The 26,602-nt window shown below is 37.4% G+C and overlaps 1 protein-coding gene across 5 annotated transcripts in view; it reads right to left on the minus strand.

Moving 5' to 3' along the window:
* Positions 1–235: 235 nt before the first annotated feature.
* Positions 236–26,602, minus strand: part of PDK3 (pyruvate dehydrogenase kinase 3) — a 64,582-nt gene continuing 38,215 nt past the window's right edge. For 4 of the 5 annotated variants that reach the window (XM_075174716.1, XM_075174724.1, XM_075174742.1 and 1 more), the window contains 8 exons: positions 22,537–22,721; positions 20,325–20,414; positions 16,633–16,710; positions 14,427–14,503; positions 13,082–13,183; positions 12,379–12,489; positions 6,736–6,849; positions 236–5,613 (listed from right to left, as the gene is read on the minus strand). In XM_075174716.1, the coding sequence (XP_075030817.1) occupies positions 5,470–5,613; positions 6,736–6,849; positions 12,379–12,489; positions 13,082–13,183; positions 14,427–14,503; positions 16,633–16,710; positions 20,325–20,414; positions 22,537–22,721 (901 nt within the window). In that variant the 3' untranslated portion in view covers positions 236–5,469. The remainder of the gene's footprint in view (positions 5,614–6,735; positions 6,850–12,378; positions 12,490–13,081; positions 13,184–14,426; positions 14,504–16,632; positions 16,711–20,324; positions 20,415–22,536; positions 22,722–26,602) is intronic. The other variant, XM_075174734.1, reaches the window with a different exon arrangement.

Consider the following 26,602-nt stretch of genomic DNA (forward strand, 5'->3'; position numbering starts at 1 on the left):
AGAGGGGAAGGGGAGATGGACATGGAAACACCTAAAAGTATGTTCCCATAGAAAATTTCAACTGCTTTCTGACAAAACAGGCAAGAAAAACACTTTTATCTGAAATTACTCTGAGCTCCCAACTGCAGCTATCTGAGGGTGTCCCTCTGTAGCCATGTGTGAAGTTGACCTTGGGCTGTCAAACTAAGCTCCACAGTGTGTGAAACCGAATCAGTCCCTTAAAAATGTCATCATATAGTTTTTACATATTTTTATTTGTCAGCAACGGAAAGAAAAAAGGAAAATAAGAGCATACACAAGTTACGTACACAGGTATTGGACTAGAAACAATTCCAACACAAGTTACAGACGACTCAAAATTAAAACATCACCAAGTAATCTCATGAAAAATTAGCTTCCCATTCCTCCGTTACAGGTTCACTTGATTCAAATGATGCCACCTCAAAGGAAAGGCCACACGAGACCTCTTTCCCTCTTGGGTGCCAGGTGCTACACAGGCCAGCTCACCAGTAAGAGTTCTGTCCCATAACCGATGCTGGGAACAAATTGACTTGATTTCCACCCACGTCAGAAACTCACATCATAAAACCCAATATGCATTTAGCACACTTAACAGTTCATCAGAGGTGGCAAGTGTGAAACAGCTAGCAGGTCCCTCGCATAAGGACAGTCCTGCACTGATAGTGCACCACTTGGAAACATGCCCTGCCACTGCCTGGTATGATCTACAGAGGGTATGAACCTCAAAGGACTGTCAATCTGGCACCTCTCAGCAGTACTCAATTCAAAGGAAAAATTTTAATAAAGCAGTTAATACTAGTTCGACAATGTCAGAATTATCACACACACATTAATCCTACCGATACTACGTAAAAAAAATCTCTAGATTTAAGAAATAAACAAGTTCTCTGTGCCAATTTCTGAGATCTTTTAAGGCAACACAATACAGCAACTAAAGCACGTGAACTTTAAATTTTCTTATTTATTTTTAATTAGAAAGCCACTTCAGTTACACAAATCTTCATTGTTTCAAATTAACGTCAACAGCTTAAGTCCTGATCCTGAGAACAGATTCAAGTGGAATTAGTCTCATACACTGTTTACTTGTTGCAAGCATTTGCAAGATTCAGCCCTGAAGTCGCTACACAATTTATAACTATGTTCCTCATTTGTGAATACACTCACCTTTGAACTCAGTAATACATCGTTCTGTCATGTGCCATCATATTCTCTTAAGTTCTGCAAAAACTCTTTTATATATATCTTAATTCATAGGCAGGCGAGTACGTCAGGAAGAAGAGATGAAGAGCTATTAGAAACCACAGCATCTATATGGCAACTGAGGAAACATGCAAGGAAACTGAACACCACACAATCAGACATGGTTATCTTCAAGAGATAAATACTAACAACAAACATTTAGGCTGTTTTCTACTAAATTTATATCAGTCGACCACTTTGCAGCACTTAACACATAAGGATGTAGAAGTGCTGATTAAAGGCAGGGGCAGGGGAAAATGTCTTCCATGTCAGGATTTCACCCTAAATACTAAATTTGGGTGGAGGTAAATAAGAGATCGCACTACACTGAAAGATCACTCTTGCTCACTTTTTGGAGAAAGTGAACAACTGTTTCAAAGCAAATTCTACATAACACTGAGGACAGAGAAAAAGTATGTGATCCAGTTGGAGCAGCAAGTGTAGTCTACATAGCCAAAAAGTAGCTTGAGTTTTTCAAGAACACTACAATTAATATCTGTATTCTTTAAGCATGTGTCAAGGAACCTGCTTTAAACACTGCCCAGGAGGTAGCACAAACTGCAGCAGGACAAAGACTTTCTCAGTATTATCCTAGGTCATCACAGTGAAGTACAGAGGAAAAGACTGTGCATTTGAGTTGTAAAAGAAGCATTTCAGTGTCTTCTGAATATTTCTCATCAAGTGCTGACACCGAAAGACCCCTTGTTAGCCTCAAAACAAAGTCTAGAAAAGCAGGGAGCACAAATATGTATATGATTTGGAGAGACTTCAGTATCTATTAATATTAAACTAGGCAGGGGATTAATAGATTACGCTCAAGACACATAGACCAGAAAAATGGACAATGGACAAAAAAGTTAAACTATGTGTTACACTACGACACATAGAAGTTGTCTGTAAATTCTCACGAAGAACTGAGGAACAAACATCTCTTGCCCAGTTTGTTTCTGTTAATCACTAAACACAACAGATACGAAGCATTTTCACTGAAAACATTTTTTCCTATTTACGTGTCCTGTAACTCAAGACAAGCAGGTTGCAATAACATTAGCAGGCCATACATCTGAAATCCATAAAAAAGAAATATACTTTTATATTGTCAGGAAGTTTGGAATTAACAGCCCCAAGATATTAAAACAAATAGTTACAACAGACTCCAATCAAAGTAGAAGTAACTGAAAAAAGACAGTATTCTGTAGTTAAACTAACCATATTAAAAACCCATCCAGCCTCATTTTTCAGGCATACCCATTACAAAACTCTCTTCTAATCAAAGGTCTGCTGTTGTTGTTTCCTAAGACAGTTTTCAGACTACTACCCCTGTGTAGAAACATGGCATGAGGACAATGAGTGAAGAACAATTTATGGCATACCTCGGATCTCCACTAAAGCACAGGCTGCCTACACAAAGTTGGAGAGGAGAAGAGTTGCTTCTCGCTCGTATTCACCGTAATGCCCATGAACAGACCTTGGGAAATGGAAAGAAAACGCATTCCTTGTGCTCTACCTTCCTGCTTTGAGCTGTTCATACACGCTCAGGGTTCTTGAAAATAGGTGCCACTTCAGGGAACTTCAGTTTTCAAGTACTAGAGCACTTCAGACCCCAAAGCCAGCCAGTTGTTTTTGTGAATAAAGAGGTGAAATGACTAATATACCATAACATCCTCCATGGTATCTTCAGCTTTCATTCATTGGCTTCCATGGTTTATATTCGCTTCATGAAAACAAGTTCAATATGTCTGCATCCTTTCTTTTCTTTCTGTTCCCCCTCCTCTTCATGTATAAAGAGACAGCCAAAAAGAAGTACCAGATCAGGATTTACTACTTCAAAATATGATTTCTAACAAAAGCTGAAACTCGGCTTCTTGCACAAACTATCTTATTCCTTGGAATGTTTTAGGTAATGTTCTAGGAAAAACTGATCACATGCAACTGGGAAAATAATAGTTTCATCACAAATTTCTATTTTTAAGCAAGCCCTCCCCTGCGATTACTAGAGAACATATACAACTTGAACTGAATTTAAAAAACAGTAAGTAGTTATGGGTGAGGGCAGAAGTTAAGTGACTAAATTTTAGTAGATGTGACTTCCAACTGGTGTTTCAGTCAAACTACTACTCTGATTTCACCCCAGAAGCATAGCTGTATCGCTTGAATAGCAATTTGCCTTCTCTGCAGCAGTGCCTGCAGTTGTGGGAAATTACTGCTCTGGAGGCCGCACCCTTACCATGCCATGCCAAGATCCCCTAGCCAGGGTCAAACGAGTCTGGTTTGGGAACAGAAGAGGACGGCCCCATCAGCACGCACCCTCTGCCTACCTGCTGGCACTGCTTAACCAGCTAACAAGTCGGACAGCCTTCAGCAGCTGTCCTGGTATCTCTGCCTCTGAACAGTATGGCAGCACTCCGCAGAGACGTGTATGAGAGAGCATTAAAACAACCTGGTGCTCCAACGTGACTTATCTGTACAGCGTAGCGAAGCCCACAGACCCTCAAGCCCTGCAAACTCATGAACTGTTCACATACGAATTCTTGAACTGACTGCAACAGACGAGAGTAAGGGTTTGCAAGGTAAGGACTCCGACTCTTCAGAAATGGGGCCATATGAAGTTTATTGCTCAAAGCACTTTGTAATCCTTGGATGAAATGTGCTATGTAAGTGCAAAGTACTATCGTTAAGTCAAACTAAGATTTTTTTAAAAAATACCTAGGGATTTCTCAACATTTCCCTGTTTACCTAATAGATCAGTTCTTTATAAAAATAAATATTGGGAGGACAAAAGGGACAGTTCCCCACGATTTTAGTAACCAAGTTTCATTTTTTCATGCTAAAATCTGCAATATCTTTCAAAAAAATATCAAAATACCTAAGAGAAACTGAGGGTGCATCAGAGTTGCTTACAACTCATCTACTTTATTCCCACAGCTAGGATATCACCAGAACTTCTAAATTTCACAGATTTTTCTGAAAGGCCATAGTATCAGAAACAGTATTTGGCAAAGACTTGGTGAAGAACAGTTTCCTAACAGTCAGCAATAACACTTACAATGAATTTAAGGGGAAAATACTTAGGTTTTTTCCTCTTTGATTTTTTTTTTTCCCTTAAATCAGGTACCAGCTATGTTTTATCCCTCCCATTTCTACGGTATTTCCAGTTTCATGTATTTAGACCAATGACACTTTCCAAAAGCTGGTGTACAACATCTTTATATACACTACAAATTCAGATTACCAGACTATAGTCAGACATTGAATATATAAATAACTTTGCAAAATATTTACAGGTTTTAAACTAATCAGGTTCCAAGCAACCAACACTCTTAAGGCAAATTCATTTGTATGACTGGCTGTCTGGCCTTTCAGCATTTCCCTCCCCTCCCCAACCCCCCAAAACTGATAGGCAATAAACATGAAATTGAATTACCCCCTGCCCCTGTATTGACAGAATTTCTTTTATGGAGAGATGATCTAACTGCTTATGATCTTTCCTCAAAATAAGGAAAAATGTATAGAAATGCATTTCTGTGTTTGCGTGTCAAGAAAATCATTAAGGTGCATACCAAGAAGTGGAAGTCCCAATGTCTTATAACAACATCATTTTTGTATGCACTTGACAAATGGATTTGGGAATTTGGGGAAAGCATCAGTTTAAAGCTGCATAACCCTTTTTAGAACTATGCATTTACAAGCTCATTAGATATAAGATCCGAAGAGCTCAAAGGGATTTTCTGTAACAGGTGACACTGTGCAATATAAAATGCAGCAAAGAGTGGATTTTCAAAGTGTATGTTTAACTACATTAGAATTTTTCTCTTATACCATATTGCTGTGCAAGATACTATTGACCATTTAAAAGGATTCTGCACATCTCGCCAATCCTTATATTGGAATAAAAATTGGCCATTTCAAATAGTATCTTTTTGTTACAACATTGTATTCTTAAGTGCAATCAGAGTGCAATCCCTTTTGTCAATGCATGACTGAAGCAACCAAGCATATTCTGGTGAAGTAGACAGGATTCACATACCAAACGTGCTTAGTGCCTTCCTTTAAGTCCCAATCATCACTTTGTTCTTTGTATTTTTCAATGCCCTGATTAGGTCTTTGTTTGGAAGTAATTAGCTATTGTGGTTTGAAGGATTTTGGAACAAAGCAGAGACTTTATACTGAATGCAGAGGTCATCTCCAATAGAGACAAAAGGTGGCAAATTATCGATTAGCTTTATATTTAGAAGCATCCCTTGGTTCACTGCTAGGATTGCTCCAGTCATCTGCTTCAGGTGTGGTCTTGTAGTGTCGCCATGCTGACTTATTAAAAACGGGAAGTCTTTCAAATGATTCACTTGAAAGGGCCTATGGAAAAACAAAAGCAACGGTAAGATACCATTAGAGATACCAAGAGCAAGATGATCCTCTGGGGAGTTCTACAGTTACAACCTCTGTATCGAACAAGTGTCTCAATTATCCAAGTGTTACATGTCACAACACTATTTTGAAAATACTTCAGCTGTGACTGATCACTCTAGTCGCAGTCAAAGTATTAGTCATAGTAAAAGTAAAAAGAAAATAATAACACTTTAAAATATTTCCCTTCTTTCCACGGAGCGGTGTCTACAAAGAAAGCCAGAAAAAAAGTTTTGGTCAAAAACATTTTAGGGAGATTTGTCATTGACACGGGGCAGACAGCTACGCTACTTTAACATTTCACTTCTCCAACAAACTCGGACTCTGTCAGCACGCTGATCTGTGAGGACTGATCTAGTTCAGTCCGTTAGCATGCCTTTTTCCTCTGAGAAAGACCATGCCTTTTCCGTCCACACATACATGCACGGGATTAAACCCATCAGAAACTAAAGTTAGCACAGGATTCCACAAACTCACTTGCTATGTACAGCAAGGCACAGTGACAACATTAAGTCAATGACCTACACATGAGCTATACACTATTATTCTTTTAAATTTCCTGATGAAATTCAAGCAGTTAGTTTCAACCTTAAGCTCCTGAGTAGCCTGGGGTCTCGCAAAAAAAATGACAACAGGATCAATACAGTCTATTGCACAAAGGTCAAGGACTGCATAGAAAAAAAAGTATGTACTAGTCAGGAGTTAGTCAACAGTCTTCTCAGTTTTATTGTGGTCAAAACTTTTAGAATCAAAATGTAATAACCAAAATTATCTCTCATCACACAGTTCTTTGAAAATTCAGCCCTTATGACGGATTAAGAAAATGCAAAGATCCAACTCAGGGGACTGAAAAAAAAAATCAAAGCAAACTAACTAGTACTAGTGCTGGTTAATATTTACAACCTTGGTTTTCTGGATTCTGTGTAACTGACTTAGATAAAAATATAACAAAGATAGCAATTACAAATTTGAAAACAAGTTGAAGAGTGAGAAGAGAGAAAGTTCACTTACTCAGCCTGCAATGAACTAATTGCACTGCATTATCAGCTTATAAAAGGGTCAAATTCATACCTTCAAATAAATTACAGCATCTGAACCAACGCCTTCCATTGAGTAGAGTTTAAGGTCACCTTGAAAGTACCTAGCGTACAGACGAGAAATTGGCAAGCCATAGCCAAACCCAGCCTACAAAAACAAGAAAACAAAAGGAAAGACATGATGGGAAGTTAAAAAAAATGCAATAGATCACTGCAATCACTTATAAAACAGAAGATACCTAAATATTAGATTTGCATCAAATTACTTTTCAAGCTTTCCTTTATTACTCAGCCTACACTGTAAGTTGGTATTCAGCCTTTTGAGCAATCTCCTTTTTTCCTAGGCATAATTTTTTAGTTTAAGTACAGAAAAGGGAAAAATATCAGAGTCCTTTGTTAGGACTACCTTGTCCATTTTGCATTTTCTCAAAGAGACAGGTAGGTGTAACATACAGTACATGCTGCCTCCAATCATCAAAGCAAAACTTCCTCACTATGATTACCATTGTTATAATATTCCATTCCTTCTTTGCTAAAAATAAGATTTTTGACAGCATTTTTTTTCTCCCCCAAGCCTGGGATTATTATTCTGAAACGTCTCCACACTTAGGAGACTACACAAGAAAGCCAGAGACAACTCTCTTTACTTCATCTAGATCACACTATTAAGTGATTGCTGATGCCATACTGCAACAGAGATCAGGAGACTACTGCAGAAGACTACATACAAAGCAATATAAGGCAAATAATCCTCACTGTTGTTTACTCATCTAACAAAAGATCAGGATTCCACAGCACTGATTGATCTACTAAGGACTGAGACTCTGTACAGACCACACAATTTTCAAAGCATAATAGACTTGACAGGTACAAATTTTAGATTTTAAATTTGCAACACTAATATTCGTAACCATAGCTGCAGCAAGGTCAATGCTTGGCACCTTTTCCAACCCACCCTTGTCAGAAAAAGTTACAAAAAACCCAAGCCTTTCTCACTGCAGCCAGGGAGTAAGATTTTGGTCTACAAATCGACTCCTTCAGATGACTGGGTATGTGCTGAGAATCACAGTGGTTGATTATTCACTTGAACCCCCCCTGAATTTTTCAGGGCCATCCGGAGCAATAAGGGAAGGGTTCCAGACACAAGCATTTGAAAAGAAGGATATACAAGGCAACGAAGTAATACAAGTTTTCCGTAAGGATGGATTACAAGAAGAATTAGACCAGAAAACCAATAAAGTCATTCCACTATAATATTTCTACAAAGTTAACCTGACAGATAACTGAGAATCATGCCCGGAATCTTAGAAACAAAGCCCCAAAGTGATACAAAAAAGAGAAGGCTAAGAAGGACTTGCGAGCGTTATACACAGCTAGTATGTGGTATCACTTTATAGGAAATCCCTTGAGGGAGGGGTGAACATTGAAGAACTTTGTATTACAGTATCCATCACAAATTCTCTTACTGCCACCTACTATCTCTACTGTATCTTTTGACCTCTTTGCCTTGTTTTTATGGAAGTCTAAATTTAGTGATCTCAAATTGGTTAGAGTTGCTCACTCAGTTCTTCTGAGCAAAATGAGAAACAGAAATGCCAAAGATGCCCTGTTCTACTCACACCACTTGTCACAGTTATTAGTGTCCATTTCCACAGTTAAATCAGTTGCTTAGCTCCACTTTTTCAAACAACAGTATGCTTTAAAAACGTAATTCCCAAAGACTCCCATTAGAGACACATGCATCACTTTCAAACATCTGGTCTTGAAACTAGATGCATTTCTTTCTCAACCTCTAAAAAATGGAAGTTATTTGACTGTCTTAGCAAGCACTAAAAAAAAAATTCCAAAAGCTGACTTGCATCTCTTCTGGAGACTGGACAATAAACACATTACAGAAATAAGAAAGCACAGCAACCAAAGGGCAAATTGTAGATAGTACATACCACCAGGGACAGCTCAAGTAAAGGGCAAGTATCAAGCAATAATGAAAACACGTTATACTTCCCTCTCTCCAGAATTACACCTCCTTAAAACAGATGCCCAACTTCTGTTTGTCTCCTGCTCCTTGCAGGAAAATCTTTTTTTTTTTTTTTTTTTTTCCAAACGCTCTGTGCTAGCCCATATGATTATTTCATACTGCTATCTTCCGAAAATTTCCTGTCAGTCTCTTCTCTACATTGTCTTCAGGGTATTTTCCAAAACAGACAACTGAAGAAACAACATAAGAAATATGAAGACAACAGATCCCAGATGAGTACCTTGTTAAGGCAAGACCTTGCAAAAGGTCTATTTTGCAAAAGCCAATTAACAAGAAATGATTACTACGTAGGTCTGTGCTTGACCTAGAGGACAGAATATAGTCAATGATGGCACATCTGCCTTGAGAAGGGAAAGCTGTTTAGAGACATTTAATTTCTCATTAAATATTACAGTATGCATTATACAAATAGGAAATTATTAAGTTTCTGTGTTACTAGTGTCTACAGGTTTAATTAAACCTAATTTAAACCACAGTTCTCCCACTACACACAAATGCTGCCAGAAGGAGAATCATTAAATTCTCTAAGAAAACCTAATTATCATTAAATATTACCATGCGTTTCTAACGTTTCCACTATGTGTATAGCAGTAGAGATGAATACAAGACCTGCTAGAATGCAAATGCTGCCATGGTAACAAGGTTTCTCAGCAGTTATTGAACAACAGTTGCAATGACACCGAGAAAGAATTTTCACCAATCAACAAAAAGATCCCTCTCTTCCACTTCCCAAGTCCATGAATGTTTCATAAACTAGACAGGGGATCATATAACAAGGGGAGGGAGCGTTAGAACAGAAAGATACGTCGATTTACACTGCACTGCAATTTGGTTTAGAATATTACCTAAGTCAAGAATGACACAAGCACAGACCTACCTACCTTCTGGAGCACTGTAATTCTTAAGTGGTTTGGTCTTTGGCACTAAGCAATAAAGAAACACTCCTCCTGTATGGACTTCGAAGAGGATTTATGCGGAACCTTTCTGCTGAAGGATTTTTATTTCTAGAAGTATAGCATAACTGTTTTTATAACTGGGTCTGCGCCATAATACATAACGTGTCAAGCTTCACTGCTAAGTCCTTTTTCCTCTTAGTGGAAAGATATGCCACAGACTTGTGGTAAAGCTCTTGACTTTTTTCTTTCTGCACACACATATAAATAACAGAAGTTAACAACTCTTCTCGACATTCAGTCATGTATAGACATCAGTCAGACTCAGAGGGCAAAAGCTACCAGGTTCACAAGAGAGGGGGATACTTTGCAGATCTGACTACGGTGACATATAGACTGAAGAGGAAAACAAGGCCAGAAAATGGGGTACAGTAGAAGAATACTAAGTATAAATGCCACAGAATCAAAGTAAGCGGTCTTGAAGATGAGGAGATAAACACAGGAATGCATTGCTAAAGATGCACAGAAAAAAAAAAAGAATAGTGTCAATCCTAAGATTTTACAATCAGAGAACCACAAAGGGAGAGACATTTTAATAGTGAATACAACTGGTAATCAAGGTTTAAGTTTATAGTGATAACAAGTTTCAGGAAATCCTTGTAGGCTGATATAGTAAATTGCTGATCAAAAGTGAGACAGAACAAAGGCAGATTATGAATCAAGAAAGATTCTATCACTCCTGACAAAGAAAAAAGTTTATATTTTAATTAAGGCCTGTTCCCTATCACTCATCCCATTCAAGAAGATTCTACGAAAAGGCAAAAGTTTGAAATATATTACTAAGATGTGTTGTAGAGGTAGGAGCTGTGAAGGATTAATATTAAGTCAATGCAGATACAGAACTGGGTTTCACACCTACCACGGTGGCATCAAACACTGGTGAAAACAATGCAATACACTTATGTGCCACAATGTTATGAACTGTGCACTAAGACAGCACCATAAACACTTTCTGCTAAAAATCTAAAAGGAAATTTATTATCTCTGAACCACTCTGAACTGGTTTCACCCTCAGTTCACTCTTAATTATTTTATATCAGAAATAGTCACATATTCTCTGCGCCACAATTTATTAGCTGCCTGAAGGCACTTCAAGCACAGAAGTATCAGCGGGGCGGGGGTGGGGGGGAATCACTTAAGAACAGGTTAGATGAGAGTGTTCCTAAATTGGGAAAGGAAATTTCTCAAAGAATCAACTTTTTCTTGACATGCTTGAAGAGAAAGGATTGCATCAGAAGCAATCGAGAACAAAGATGAGAAGAGGCAAGGATACAGTATCAGTATTGATCCATTTATTGAAAGCCAGTCAAATGGAACAGTAGCTGTATCATTTTTATCACAATGAGCCAATATGTAATTTAATAAAATGATTTAGAAATAATAATTTGACTTCAATAATAATTTAAAAAATCATGCTTCCTAAAAGAATCTACGCATTCAGCACTGAAATATTTCCCTGCTTAGAAAAAACTATGGGGAAATTTTGGTTTTTTTGAAATCTGACCCTGATACACCTCAGAAGGGAATATCACATGAGATATTTCCAACTGAAAAGGAATATACCAAAAGTGTTCATATCACATGCAGGTTTGGGAATTTCTTTTTTTAAAATGTGATTTTACAGTCCATAACTTACATAAAAATAATTTTCAAAGTTCTATATAAGCTTGTGCATTAGCAGGAGGTGTTTCTCAAGTGCTGTAATTCTGACAGTGTGGCTCACCTTTTCAATATTTATTATAGGAAATTTAGATAAACAGTAATTTACACACTGAAGAGGAACTCATTAGGTTATCCACCTTCTTAGTAATAACAGCACTAAAAATCCTGTCCATTAACCTGTGAAAATATTGTGCTTATGCAGACATGCTTGTTTTCAAGAATATAACGTCAAGACAAAGAAAAGCAATTTTCTACTCCAAAGTCTAAGTGATGATAACAGAATCCATTTTCTCCTGATATGTTTTACCTGCATAGAATTGCTAATGATAAACAATTTCTTCAATGGAAAACCTGACCCAGTAGATTGCAGTGAAGGGAAACGTACAACCAGAGCCGTGCAAAGGGACATTTAAATACATATTTGTCCTGGTTTGGCTGGGATAGAGTTAATTTTCTTCCGAGTAGTTGGTATAGTGCTGTGTTTTGGATTTAGTTTGAGAATAATGTTGATAACACACTGATGTTTTAGTTGTTGCTGAGCAGCGTTAATGCTAGTCAAGGACTTTTCAGCTTCCCATGGTCTGCCACGTGCACAAGAAGTTGGGAGGGGACACAGCTGGGACAGCTGACCCCAACTGACCACAGGGATATTCCATACCGCATGACATCATGCTCAGCATACAAAGCTGGGGGAAGAAGGAGGAAGGGGGAACATCCAGAGTGATAGCGTTTGCCTTCCCAAGTCACCGTTACGCGTGATGGAGCCCTGCTTTCCTGGCGATGGCTGAACACCTGCCTGCCAATGGGAAGTAGGGAATGAATCCGTTGTTTGCTTTGCTTGCGTGTACGGCTTTTGCTTTACCTATTAAACTGTCTTTATCTCAACCCACCAGTTCTCTCACTTTTGCTCTTCCGATTCTCTCCCCCATCCCACCGGGGGGGAGTGAGCAAGCGGCTGTGTGGGGCTTAGTTGCCGGCTGGGGTTAAACCACGACAGTCCTTTGCAGGACTTGCAATTGCTTACCAAAGGCACAGCTCTCGAGGGCTCCAAACTAGGCCTGGGTGCTGTTGAGTACATGTAGTTAAACAATCTGTCTATTTTTCTTAAAGGTACACCTCCACCTTGATCACTTATCTAAGGAATGAAAAGTTAGAGTTTTAAACATTATGTTCTGAAAAAAACCTGCAAAACTCAAGCAGCATTATCTAAATGACTTTAGAAATCTTAAAGGAGCAGCTAAGGACTTTGGGTTTGTCTAGTTTGGAAAAAAGGAGGCTGAGGGGTGACCTCATTGTGCTCTACAGCTTCCTGAGGAAGGGAATTGGAGAGGGATGCGATCTCTTCTCCCTGGTATCCAGCGACAGGATGTGAGGGAATGGTTCAAAGCTGCGCCAGAGGAGGTTTAGACTGGATGTTAGGAAGCATTTCTTTATCAAGAGGGTGGTCAAACACTGGAACAGGTTTCCTAGAGAGGTGGTCAATGCCCCAAGCCTGTCAGTGTTTAAGAGGCATTTGGACAAAGCCCTTAATAATATGCTTTAACTTTTCGTCAGCCCTGAATTGGTCAGGCAGTTGGACTAGATGTTTGTTGTAGGTCCCTTCCAACTGAAAATATTCTATTCTAATGAATATGAAACAAGTGTCAGAAGTGATACAATAATTAATTTGCCTTTTCAAATTACAACCTAGCAGGTTTGTAAGCTGCATATTATTTTTAGGCATTTACCTTAATAGATAGATCTTCTTTCCCCAAAGTGACTAAAGTTTTGATCGATGGATAGCCTTCTCTCTTACCTTCATGCAATTCCACTGTAGCTCTCATTGAATTCTGAAGATAAAAGAAAAACCAGTGTCTTTGATTCTAACTTTACTGTATATGCTTTTTGTGACAACTCAGAACTTGCATTTATTTTGTTGAATCTAGATACTTTAACCTACATTTGTATATAAGACAGAAAAGGCCATATTTAAAACAAATTCAGGAAGTGCTTTCAAGTCAATGAATTATCCAGTTAAGCTTTTACATCAGAACTCCATTATACCTACTTTTATCTATTTGATATATAGAGAGATATAGGCAGAGAACATAAAGCAAGATTTTTTTTTTTTCTGTGTGAAATCAAGTAATTATACGTGAGGGATGACAATATCCTTCACCTCCACCTTGCAGAACACCAAGAGTGATGTTCACCACAGAGAACAAGCTTTGATTTTCTCAGCCTGAGTCACATAATTTTTAAGTTACCATCTATCAATCTGACTTTATCATATCTATTAACAGAGTTTCCACTGCCAGTCTGTCACAGATTACCATTACTTACAGCTACAACTTACTGGTTTCATACTGTTTCATGACTTGTACCAAAACATACCTACAAGTAGCATACAAATTCTCACCTGTTCTGCCCTAGAACTAATGTTACAAATGGCAAAATAAAGGAAGATTTAAATGAACATACTTGACAAATATCAGAAATCAAACCCAAAATACCATTATTTAGGAAATATAGGAAAAGTTTCTCTCTGACCAAATGCATTTTTCCCCTGAATTTCTAGAGTTCAATTGCACCACCTAGAGACCACCTATCTTATTTGAAAGCATACAATAGCTCTCACACTTTCCCATTATTCAGAAAACACAAATAAAAACAAAACAAAGCACGTAATTTACACTATTCAAAGACATATGGGCTTGTTTTCACAATAAACAGCAGACACTGATCCTAACCAGTCCTCAAATATGCAATAAAGAAGCAACCTTATGAAAACTGCAAGGTAATGAATATATCATCATTGCAAAAATAGACTACCATGAGTGTTTTAAGTTAATCAGCTGCAAAAGCACAGAAGGAGAAGTGGGAAAACACAGAAATTTTTTTAAGTACACAAGGGCGTAAGAGAAGGCTGTAAGCCTAGCTTGTAACAGTTTCAAACCCTCTTCACTTGTTTAAGAATAAGCTTAAGAAAGGAAAACTGAAATAACATTTAAAAGCTATAACTGAAAAGAATCTCAATTTCAACAGTAATGTAAGTTCACAAAACCCTTCGAAATCTTAACAAGTGCAACCTACCTTGAATAATTCAAATAACATATGAAACAAATGAGAAGGTACATAGACTACTTGAATAGGCTTGTTTGGAGCTTTAGCTAAAAAAATAAAAACAAAAAAGCCGAATTATTTTTTTTCAAAACAGTATTTTGTAGTATTTCTATTTACAGGAATAACACAAAACTGTAGGCAAAGACAAGTATGTAAGTGTGTTCTAATTTTCCAAGTGCAAGATTAGCTCCATGAAGTAAAAACATAAATTTCAGTTACTGCTGTCACCTGAAATAACACATTCTAATGATGATTTTCAAAGACATCTCTGTCAGCAGACTTTGTTTAGATATGAAACTTCCACTAAGCAGTGGCTGGTTTCATACTGACAATGTACGTTAACTAAGAGAACTTTCCCACTTAAGTGGGAAACTTTCTTTTTCTTAACACACACAATATTTAAGCATATTTGCTGCACAAAAAGAATCTTAAACAAAAACAATTCACTGTTTAAATATTCTAAAAACAACTACATATTTTCCCTTAATTAAAACACATAAAATGTAAAGTATTCATAAAATTTTTCAAAATATATTTCAAACAGTGTCACAGTTTTCTTATTCCAAATCATAACTGAATTGTTTGTCCACTGTTGTCCTGTTGTTAGTGTTTCGGCAGAGGTGTATGGCTTGGCACAGCTCTGAATGCTAGAGTGCTAATTGATTTGGCAGGAAATAATACAGCTGCATTTAATACATTGCAGGACAGTTTTGGTACTGAAGATGCAGTCATCCCCGAACATTCAAAGAGCTACTGGCATTAAATTATACAGTCACAGCTTGTCAGACTCAGCAGCAGTTCAGATTGAAGCAAAGTCTCTAAATGCCTGCTTCATAAATTGCAGGAAGATACAAACATGCGCACAGAACACGACTGGAGTCAACTTCATCCTTTTTTGGCACCAAGGGCTGATGATAATACCAGCTATTACTTTAAGAGACAGTAGTTTTCACAGTAGTGAAAACTTCTAGGAAAAGGAAAAGATCAAAACAATGCTTTGCATAATTAGTTGCAAGGCAACTTGCTGTTCTACTATGTTAATTTTGTCAGAGTCCACATTCCAATCCTTTTATGCATCACCAAAACCAAGGCAGATTGATTCGTACTTGTTTGAGGCATAGAGTACATGTAGAAAACAAGTTATTGTTGCTCTTGTGAAGTAATCTGCAAAGTCGCTTTCCTCACATTGATAATAAGCTAGTTTAAATGAAACAAGTAATTCTTTCCTCGCTTCTTTTTTTATAAGATCCAGCAACTTAGGCCTTCAAATGAATTTTGCATTGATTCCTCTACTGCAGTACTTTTAGCTCTAAAATCACTCAGTTTTGGAGGGGGGAGAAGGTTGGGTCCTTTGATTTTGGGAGAGAGGGCTCGTAGTAATGCATCAGCGTTGACAATATCGCTTTTGTGTAGAGAAGTATTTCTACAATATTAAATAGTACTTTGAGCAGCACATATTCCCGTATATCACTCCCTTCATTTTAAGCGTTACCTATTTCTGAGACTTTTGCAATTCTTCTGTTGAAGTTTGGATACATCGTAGTCTTATGTTTGGACAGCTGTCTAAAATTTGTGAGAGGATCACTCAAGACAATTTACCTCTTGTCAATAGAAATGATGAACAAAAATCAGTCAATACACTCATAAGGACTGTCTCATCAGTTTCGTAGCATCCAATTTTCATCTCTACAATCAACTTGAAACAGATTTTCATGTGAGAAGTTTATGATAGGACTTAAAGCACAGACTATGTAAAAAAAGTTTCTAATTTTGCCATCTTACAAGGAAGAGCTCACCACTGCTGCAAGGATCGATAGTGGAATTTACGAGCACACTTCAAAATGAAACAAATTTCAGGTCTGTTAAAAGATTAGTTAGAAGGCAGGCGTGTTTCTTTCCCAGTTATGAAGATTCTTGACTACTTTATTTTCCTTTAAAGTGATAGTGAATTCAGCAACTAGCACTCTGCATTCAGCATCAATAAGTAAACAAACATGTCATAATGATAAACTATAATTCAGGTGCCCATGTAGACACCTTAGAAGACGACAAGTAACTCTGCATATAGGACTGCAGAGTTCAAATTATAACTTACAATTAATTAACAAAACTAGAAATCACAGGTATTAGAAATGCTTTTTCTTACATGCATCACTTAAATTAATTTCACAATTACCATTGAATTCTTCAACTTCCAGATCAGGTGCCACCAGATAGTACTGTTCACATAACATCTTGGCTGTTTCATAAGCATCTGCAAAATAGAACACCGATTTACCAAAATAATCTACAGACGACCAGCAAAGTTCATCCTGCATGTGAAAGACTACAAGCAGAACACTCATTTTAGTAACTGGTTTACAAGCGTGAAACTAGTATCCATTCTAATCCCTTTTTCTCTGTATTCTTATAGCCCATTTGTCAAGAAAGGGCAAATTCTGTTTAAAGCTCTACACACAAAAGCAGATTACTAGAGACAAGCTATTTTTCGTCTTTGTTCAGGACTTGAAAACCAGAAGGGTATAATCTTAGGCTGACCATAATATCTACTTATTTGTCATATCCCAATCACAATTTAACGCTTGTTCTTTCCATCTCAGATAAAAAAGGATGACATTGCAACCATAAATTCAGTTTTTCCAAACACAATACTGTTTACAACACTTGATTTTCAAGTCTTTTGGGGGGAAAGCTGGAATCTTTAAGATTCTTCATTCTTTCCTACTGAACCCCATAATCCAAATTAGGCTTTATGTATTGTCAAAATACAGCAAGAAAGTTTAAGTCATCTTTTGTTTGAAAGATTTCTTTAGTGGTTCTAAATATTCACTGGTACCTCATTTGCAAAAATGTTTTAAAAACAAGCAGCAAGCGTTAGCTTAAAGCGAAACCACAAACTCAGATGTTCTAACTACATTGCTCAAGCTGCCTTAATGAAAGTGGCTTCCTCGTAATAAGGGTGGGCTAAGAGCAAGCACATAAACAGATGGGCAGTTCTGCAGAGAGAAATTTGCTAAGATACCATAACAATTGCATTTGACCTCACCCTACATCTATCTTCTTCCTCCCGTCCAAAGCAACACTACAAAACAAAACAGTCACTGTCAAGACCCAGAGCTATGTGACAAACACAAAGAAAGTAAAATCACTAGTGCCCAAAAAGGGCTGGTTACCTATAATTGTTCTCCTTCAAGTTGTCTACAGAAATAATCTACAATGTGCCCTGTTATCTGAAAAAAATTTATATTAGTTGTTCCGACATCTGCAAGGCTGGACATATCACACAAATGCTGCTTGAGGTCCAGTAAAATCCAGCTAATCAACACTGAAAATGTTCTTGATCAAGTCCCAGGAATGTCTCACAAAATCAGCTATCCAGTAGGAATCTTTTGTGTCAAGATGGTCAGCTCCAAAGACTTTCTAAAAGGGTCCTGTCATTAACACAATAAAATGTGCCCTAGTAAAAAGATCAAAATCCCATTTAATATCCAAGCTGTACAGAGAACCTCAGCCTGGGATGTGCATAATTTAGGAAAGAAAGATGCAGGAATACCTACACTTACATGATATTCTAAGATCATCTCAGAACTTCTGATGGCTTTAGGAGTAATGCTATGCTTTAGGGAAAAGGGGCATAAGAAGCACAGCCACGATCTTGACTCAGTCATCAAAAGCTGAAGATAGCAGTGTAGCTAGTGTGACCATAAGGCTATCTACATGGAGAAAGGAATACATTAGCACATTTCAAAGGGTTTCCACATCATAGAAATGAAAACTAGATATGGATCCAGGGGGCAGGAGTTGGATTCTTATTGCGGAGAAAAACTTCAAGGCCTCTGAAAAGCGAGTCAATAACTGTGTGGGAATAAATCAAAAGCTCTCAATACACGGATGTGGAGCAGACACAGCCACTATGCAAACCTTGAGAGAGCAAAGCAGCTCTGAATAAATCCACTTAGCCTCCCTAAATTTAATGTAGAACTCTCATCCATTTTCAAGAAGTAGCCACCCTAACATCCTTGAGATGAACGGTAAGGCACTATCACTTCACGATCCAGTAAAATATCCAGCCCTGAGCAAAACTGTGTCAAACAAAGTCTGAGTCCAGTCTTACATTTTACTTTCTTCTAAAAGCCAACTCTTTGGCAGAGCCCTAAGACTGTAAAAGAGACTACGAAGTTCAAAGCACTCGTCATGGCTGGAGGTAAGTAGCAACAAGAGCGAGGATCTACCAGCACATCTAAAATCCTGCCTCCAGGAACAAGCCTGGATTTGCTGTCAGCTCAAAAATCTTACTGTGGGACAGTCAGTGAGATAGAGAGACCCACCTCAGGCAGTTACCGACACAACACTTGGTGGAGCTGCTTGATGTAAGAAGTGACTGTTTAAATCATTTCTTCAATTTTGTTTGAAGGGCACACAAAGCTTGAAGCTGCCACATACAGTGCCAAAATCAACATCTTAACTCTGACAAATTGCTCAGAATGCTGCCTGTGAACCAGAACGTTCTGGAGCTAGCACAGTATACAGAATGTAAATTAACCCCTCCAACAATTCTACAAGGAAATGGCTTCAATCACCTTGACTCTAGACAGGCTCTGTCTTTAAGGACATTCTGTTTCTTTGAAAGACAACACTGGATACTGTTTATGATGCCCTCATTTTGTCAGTGATTATTTCTTCAGATGTGGCAGATCTATTTTAGCTACTGTCTTGAAAACTGGACTAAGCACCTTCTGACACTATGCACTCCTCTGTTCAAGGCAGCAACTATGAATTTGATCATCAAAATAGATTCAAACATTGCTATTAGAAGGAGTAACTAAATAAACAACACATCTGTAACATATACAATGCTGAGGTCAAAGTGGAATAAGATCAATCAAAAGAAAAAGCTGCTGAAAAAAGGCCACCTTAGAGCCAAAAAGTGCTAGAAGCCAAGAAGCCTTCACAACAGTAAAAAGCATCTACATTACAACACAAGCTATGCAGGTCAAAGTCTGACATAAGAAAGGTTTCCCTCTTACTTCACCAAAGGCTAAGAGAAAGCAAAAGGGAGAAACGCATTCTTCCCCTCCTACAGCTGCAGAAACAGTCGTGAAGGATAGAGGGTGGAATTCACTTCTACAGCAAGACCTGTATTTGTAAATAGATACACCCAGAGTGTGAACCTTCAATAAACAAGTTCTTGAAACAGACAGCATGCTTCATGCCCACTTACTAACATTCTGAAAGCATATGAACATTCACAACATGAAGCAAACAGGATTTATTAAGCAAACAGGATTTCTAGTGCAACTGTACCAAATCATTCAGGTACAACCATCACACACGTCTGCTGTATAAGAGAGAATAGGCTGTGATATGATCAGATGCACATAGTAATGGGGAGTTTCACTGGAATATCTGTACACCTGAGGACATTTTACTGAAAGGCCTAACTAAACAAATTGGAAAATTTCACTTACTCTCAATTTTCTTTAGTACCAGCATCAGATAAAAAAGCAGTACATGAGAACTTGCTTCTAAGTATTTTAGGGAAGAAAACATCTAAAATTTAATAAAACACTTAGATACTTAATCTGATATTTAAAAGGACAGATTGACATTATTAAAAAATTAATTTGTTTTCTTAGTTCTGTTAGCATACCAAAGGTTTCTCCATTCTCAGTAATGAAGACATTAGAAAGACTCAATAAGCCCATGGCTTTATTGTGAGCACCTGCAGAACTTCCATTTTTTTCTTTTTTTATTTTATTAAATGAATTTAAATCACCTTCGGTCTTTTGTATCTCAATAACATATTTATGGGTATTTTAAGTTGTGGGGTTTTTTTAAAGATCAACAAAAATATTAACTTCATCTTACCTTTAACCACCTCTGCCACATTACAATTAGGATCAATACTTCCAATATGCTTGGGATGAGCAGGATTAATATCTCCGCCAAAAAGAAGTGCTAAAAGGAAAAAGAAACCGCAGTAAATTGTCTATTACGCTTGAGGCAGCCCAGAAAGTTTAAATCTGATGGTATCTGAAACTTACTGGATAACGCATCATTTTGTAAAAAGATACTTTAGCAAATTGCCAGAATCCTTGTTTAGGAAGACTACTTGCCTCCCTCCTCCTTTTTTTTTTTTTTCTTTTAAATTTTTAATAGCTAAGACTAGTTAATACAGAAATAGTGGTGTGGGAGTGTTAAGGTAAAAACTTACATTTCAAAGTGGACTACCAAAAATTAGATAAAACTAAAACGTAAAATGCTTCATTCATACCATTATGTCAGAACAGCAGTACTCAACAATAAAAATGTTATACTAAAAAGGACTGAGGAACTGTAAGACAGCATTAAAAGCCTTTTACACTCACCTAAGCTGCAATTTCACAGCTGGCACAGAGGTCTCACTCACTCGACTTTTTCCCTGACCCTCAGCAGTATGCTCCCCACTCCCTCTTTTGCACAAGGGTCTGGCACTCACCAGATCCTTCACCAAGAGTTTAGCTCTCAAAGAAGTAGAAAGGTTTTACACTTTTTTGGCAGAAGTGATTTTCTGCTCTTGTAATAAGTTAGTCAGCTCTGATATGAAACAGATGCAGTATGAGGTGAGCAAAAGACAAGATCTGAAAGCTTTTCCTATTCCGGTCATGGTGAGCTAATACACTGGCACACTGCACCTTGCAGAACTGCACTGTAAGAAACAGACTGTCAATAATGTATGAAACAAATGCAACTACATAAAAACCCGTTTCTGCATTCTGCTTTCCCATTGTCTTTTTCATCAGTGCTTCAAGATTAATATTTGTCATCACGGATAGATTACTAACATTACTTAGCACAGAGAAATTGTACAAGGTTAATTAAACTTTAAGCATCTATAAGTGGTTTAAAGTTTCAATCAGTTAAATAAAAGTGTCCATAGGAAAAGCCATTTCAGTTCAATGTAATAAGTTTAGTATTTTCGAACTAGTGCAAATTATGCTAACACTCGGCCTAATAATTCTATTAGGACAATGTTTTTACTTATTGCTAGAACTTTTCTGTGAGAGCCTTTTAACTTAACTTGGTTTTATGTCTGTCATTTGTCTGCCCAGGCACAAGTAAAGAATAAGCTGCACATTTATCTCATTTTTTGTGCTTTGCCACATAGAAGTTATTTGTACACACACAGCAAGACATTTGCTAGTCACACAAAAGATAACTGGAAAGACACACAACTTGTAGTAAAATATACTTTACACTACAGTACTCTAGCATCCGCGTTATCTGTAGTGTACTACAATTTCTAAGAGCTCGTGAAAGTAGAATACCGGGCAGAGAATGAAGCTCTAAAGCTAAAAGGTACACTAAAGAGATCACAAGATTGTCCTTAACTTTATACAGATCACTTTCTGCATGGTTGCACATACTGGTTAATAGGAGCTGTACAAGTAACTCCTTTCACTCTGTAATATGAATATAAAAAAGTAAGTTTATTAGTAACAACAAATGAAACAGAACCTAATGACAAAAGATGACTAACTGTAGCATTTATTTCTAGTGAATAGGAAGTAGAGGGAGACAAGGGATGTAATTTAAAACTTAAGTTAGAAATACTCAACCTCTTTAGAAGGCAGGAAAGTCTAGATAATTTGCTGAAAAAACAACAATAAAAATACATAGTGCATAACCTATTCAAAATTTATAGCAACCTTGCATTTAATTATGAAATAAATGTCAGCTCTACAAACTATGTTGAGAGATTTGTGAGCAGAAAGATACAGCTACTCCACTACTATCTAAAAATACTTCACGTATCACTATGCAAGCTTTCTCTGCCAACAAGATTAAAAAGTGACAGCCACGGTGACAAAGCCTGACAATTCTAGAAGAAAGCGTACTGGTGTTTTGGATTAATTTCTGGTAACTGCAAAGTACCAAATAAACCAGTTGCCAGCATATCTTTTACCATAATTAGCACAGAATATTAAAAATTAGTCATGAATATGGGGGGCCGGGGGGGGGCAAAACAAAACAAAGCTATGGCTTCAGGTTTGCAAGCAATAACTAATGAATTCTCAAAGATAAAAAAGCAATTACTTACTGTGTTGGTTAATAAGCATACGGAAAGAGATGCGGTTGGTGTAGAATCTATCTAGAAAATACTGGATGTTACTGCTAACAAATGGATCGAAGCCGTATTTTTCCTTGTATTCAATCACCCCTTGCGCCATGGTTGGAACCACATCATTGTGTCTGTTTCTGACTTTAATTAAAACATCTAAAAAGCTAGAGGAAACAAAATTAGAAGCAGATTGTTAAAAGTATAATTAAACTGAATCTCTCACTTCTGTTTTCAACTCCCCACAGCATAACCATTTTATCTGTTTACTATCCCTCCCAGTCAACAAAAAATTATCAGAAGGAGAAGATAAAAAATATAGTAGTAGCTAAACAAACCCATTTAAAGAGAAAAATTTGGTCAACGTCTCACTCACGAGATCTGTGAAATATTCAGGGCCTCAAATTAAGTTATTCCTCCCCAAAACACTCCTTTAAATCAAATTTCTCTTCACCATTAATGGAGAACAACAAATTTTCTTTTATTGCAATCATATGTACCATGGTAACTCTCATTCTCTGCAACCAACGGTAGCTGGGAGATTGGAAGGAAACTCAGGAAAAACAGCCTGACTGCCCTTCATAATTTCCTGAGAAGTTTTACGCTTCATACTTTCTTCCCAACACCTCAACCGTGCCGTGTAACTTTTGAATGCATTTCCTTTACCTGGCATCTATTCTGCTAAGTTTGAATATCAGGATAGGTAATTATTATCAGTGTGACTTCTGTTCAGTTTCCTTTTACACCGCTGGATGGCAGAGCACATACGACGGTGTTCTGACAGGCTCTTCTCTGTGGTAGCTCGGGAAGTTTTAGGATATCACTTCCATTGCTTTTAACAAACACCTGTTAACAAGCACGCACTTACTTTGAAACAGCTTGGAGGATTTTTGTTTCTCCTGCCAAGGCAGCTCAACACCTATGATCTTCAAAGCGCTCATCCTTTTTTTTTCCCCCACATGCAAACTCATACATACTTGAAATATTAATTATTAATAGCTTTCTAAAGCCTAGACATGGAAAATCAGTACTACTCAACTCTGCTACATACTCTAATATTAAATGAATATTAACACCACAATGATTACATGATCTTGTTCAAAAAAAAAGAAACCACACAGTGAAATGCTGCTTTCAAAAGAAAGTACAGCTGGGAGACTTGTTCAGCTATGCCTATTATCTGCAATTCTAAAGATCCTTTTTAAAAAAACATGAACAGCAAAACATTCTCAGTAGATTTATAATGAACACTGAAAAGAAATGTATTAATTATTTTTATCAGAAGTAGAATATACACCAGCTAAGGAAGGAATCATAGAATAGTTTGGGTTGGAAGGGACCTTTAAAGGTCATCTAGTCCAACCCCCCTGCAACGAGCAGGGGAAAGAACATTAAGACCACCAAAAGTAAAAAAGACTACCAATTAGTCACCACATTTAAAGCAGATGCTTTCTTCCTTTTCATAACCACTTAAGTCAAGACAATCATTTGATAGTACACCATACCATTCTTAACAAGTGATACACTTTAAAAATTATTTCTCCCACTCTACACTGCCAGCTACAAAGGAATGTAGGATTCATTTTTAATAGTTTTTTCATCATCCTCAGTCTAACCGCCAATTTTTGCCTGTGTGTTAACAAACAGTTCAGTAGTCTTTCAACACTATTTTGTTGCATAGAAAAGGGGAAGTTTTAACAACCTAATTCCCCAATCTAAATACCATCACAGTACAGAATGACTGTTCTTTTACTTACTGATCTTGCTGACTGGACAGCTTAAAATATTTTAATGCTTAAAAGGTTTGTAGACTCTTTTCATGTTTATTGAGTCTTGATTCTGTGTGGTCTGTAACCACTGAGATCTGATGTTAGTTTCTGAAACAAGACTAGCGCCTGGCAGTACTCATACTGCTTCTCTGTTTCAGAGCAACAAGACACTAGCTAAAAACAGAGCTGAGAAACAACACTTACAATCACATCTGAAAGACGACTGACAACACTCTCTACTAACTGCTATTTGCTGACAGCTTTGCTATTTGTTTTTAAATATCTCCACTATCCACAATATATACAACATGATGCCTACATGCTCCATGAGGGCAAACTGTTTGCTGACATCCCACTACCAAATGCAGAGAGCATGCTGAAGGGCAAAGAAAGGGCTAGGAGGTTTATCTGCTACAGACCAGCAAATCATAGTTGAAGCTTAGTGTGCAAATAAGTACAATAAAGGAATTCTTCATTACTGCAGTGATATGACAAACCTCCCGTTCCATCTTCAAAGATAACTGAGTTTGCTCAAGCATTTCCATCAAGCAGATGCTTTTAAAGGACCAAGCACATGAAGTACAGAGGCATGTTTCAAAGCAGCAGGGCAGAAATCAAAACACATTTCTTTAATCTTACCACTCATTTCTTACCACCCCCCCTCCCCACACACCCCTGAAAGACACAAAGCTTTTACTGTACTCAAACTGTAGGAGACCATATCAAGGAATTTTTAAAATGCTCATGGGATTAGCTGGGAGGAAGGAATACTCCAGAACAGCTCTGAAAATTTTATTTAGCAATGACTGGTTTTTCAAAATTCAGTGTATCGTATTTTCAAAACCAAATGAATAAATAATGCAGGTGGTTTGACAGATGAGAAATTATTAATATGAAGCTATTTTAGTCAAGTGAGCTTCAGCGGCTTCTGTATTAACAAAAGAATATTTCAGGCGTTACCACTGCTGTTAAATAAATTAAGCCTATAGACTTCTGCAAAGACAATTAATGAATGTCACAACACAAGTTATTATTTAACTCCCTAATGACTGTATATATTACTCTGTTTTGATCTATCATCACAGTGCAAGAAAAGAAGTCATAAGAAAGTCAATATAAAGACAAAGAGAATTTTTGCTATGACTCTTTTATGTATAGTAGTATCTGAAAGATTAAAGACAAGAAAGTGATGAGTAGACTGAAAGAAAAATCCTTTCAAATGGAACAGACATGCAATGGGGTTTTTTTGATTGGTTACTCTTTTTTAAAGAATCACCAGAAAGACAGGTACAAGTTCACACTCTGAAAGATTTCTCTACTAGAAAGTGTAGCCACTTTCAAAGTGCAAAACTAACTGAAGTAGCATTTCACATTACTTGAAAGTAACAAAATGGCACCTTCTTAATCAAATCTACTCCGATATTTACTTATTTCAAATTGCTAACAGAATCACTATTTTAATCTTAGTGCTGCAGAAAGGAAAGTTACTTCTCGTTTACTAAGTTTCCTGTGTGTATGTTATCTCTAAACACACTGTCAGCTTACTACTACAGTTGCTCTCAGTGCCACGACACTCACCCACACTCCCTCCCACGAGAGGGCCGCAAAGAGAAAAATCAGCAAAGAAACTCACAGGTATAGGGGGTAGAGTAAGTGTTCTTTGAAAGTACATGGAACAGCACATTTTAAAAACCCTTCAATTTCTGAAAAACAACTTCTGCCTCTGTGTATTTATCCAGATGCGTATTGACACCACAGGAAATTTCCAACACTTCTGCCAGCTTACACCGTCTACTAAGCATGGACACCTTATCTTAACACTCCTGCAATCACACTGTTTGACAGAACTGTGGAAGGACTACCACCTGACCGCTCTGCAGCTTGAGGAAAGATATTCGTGTTATCAAAAATGCAAAAGTAACCTGACCTTTTGGCATATGCCCATACTACTGACAGTGACAGTAATGTGGCGACATTGCAGTAAGTCTTCATAAGGTCTGCTAACCAACAGAATGTAATAAAGAAACTGAAGCACCTCTGAACCCCTTCATCACAGAAATGCTGAGACAAAAAATCCCTTTAAAGGATTTTCTCCAACGTTCATAAAAAGGTAACACTCATGAACATACATCTGTCCTCAAATTCATACACTAAGAGCAGAGATAAGTTGGGCCACTCTGAAAAACATCAGCTTTAGTTTAGTCTCTGCACTTACTCCTAAACGTTCACCCTCTCTATTGCGTTGGCACTACTGTCTGTCTTTGTAGGCCACGTGGTCT

Source organism: Calonectris borealis, chromosome 1 (assembly GCF_964195595.1).
Source record: "Calonectris borealis chromosome 1, bCalBor7.hap1.2, whole genome shotgun sequence".
In the NCBI taxonomy this organism is placed as follows: Eukaryota; Metazoa; Chordata; class Aves; order Procellariiformes; family Procellariidae; genus Calonectris; species Calonectris borealis.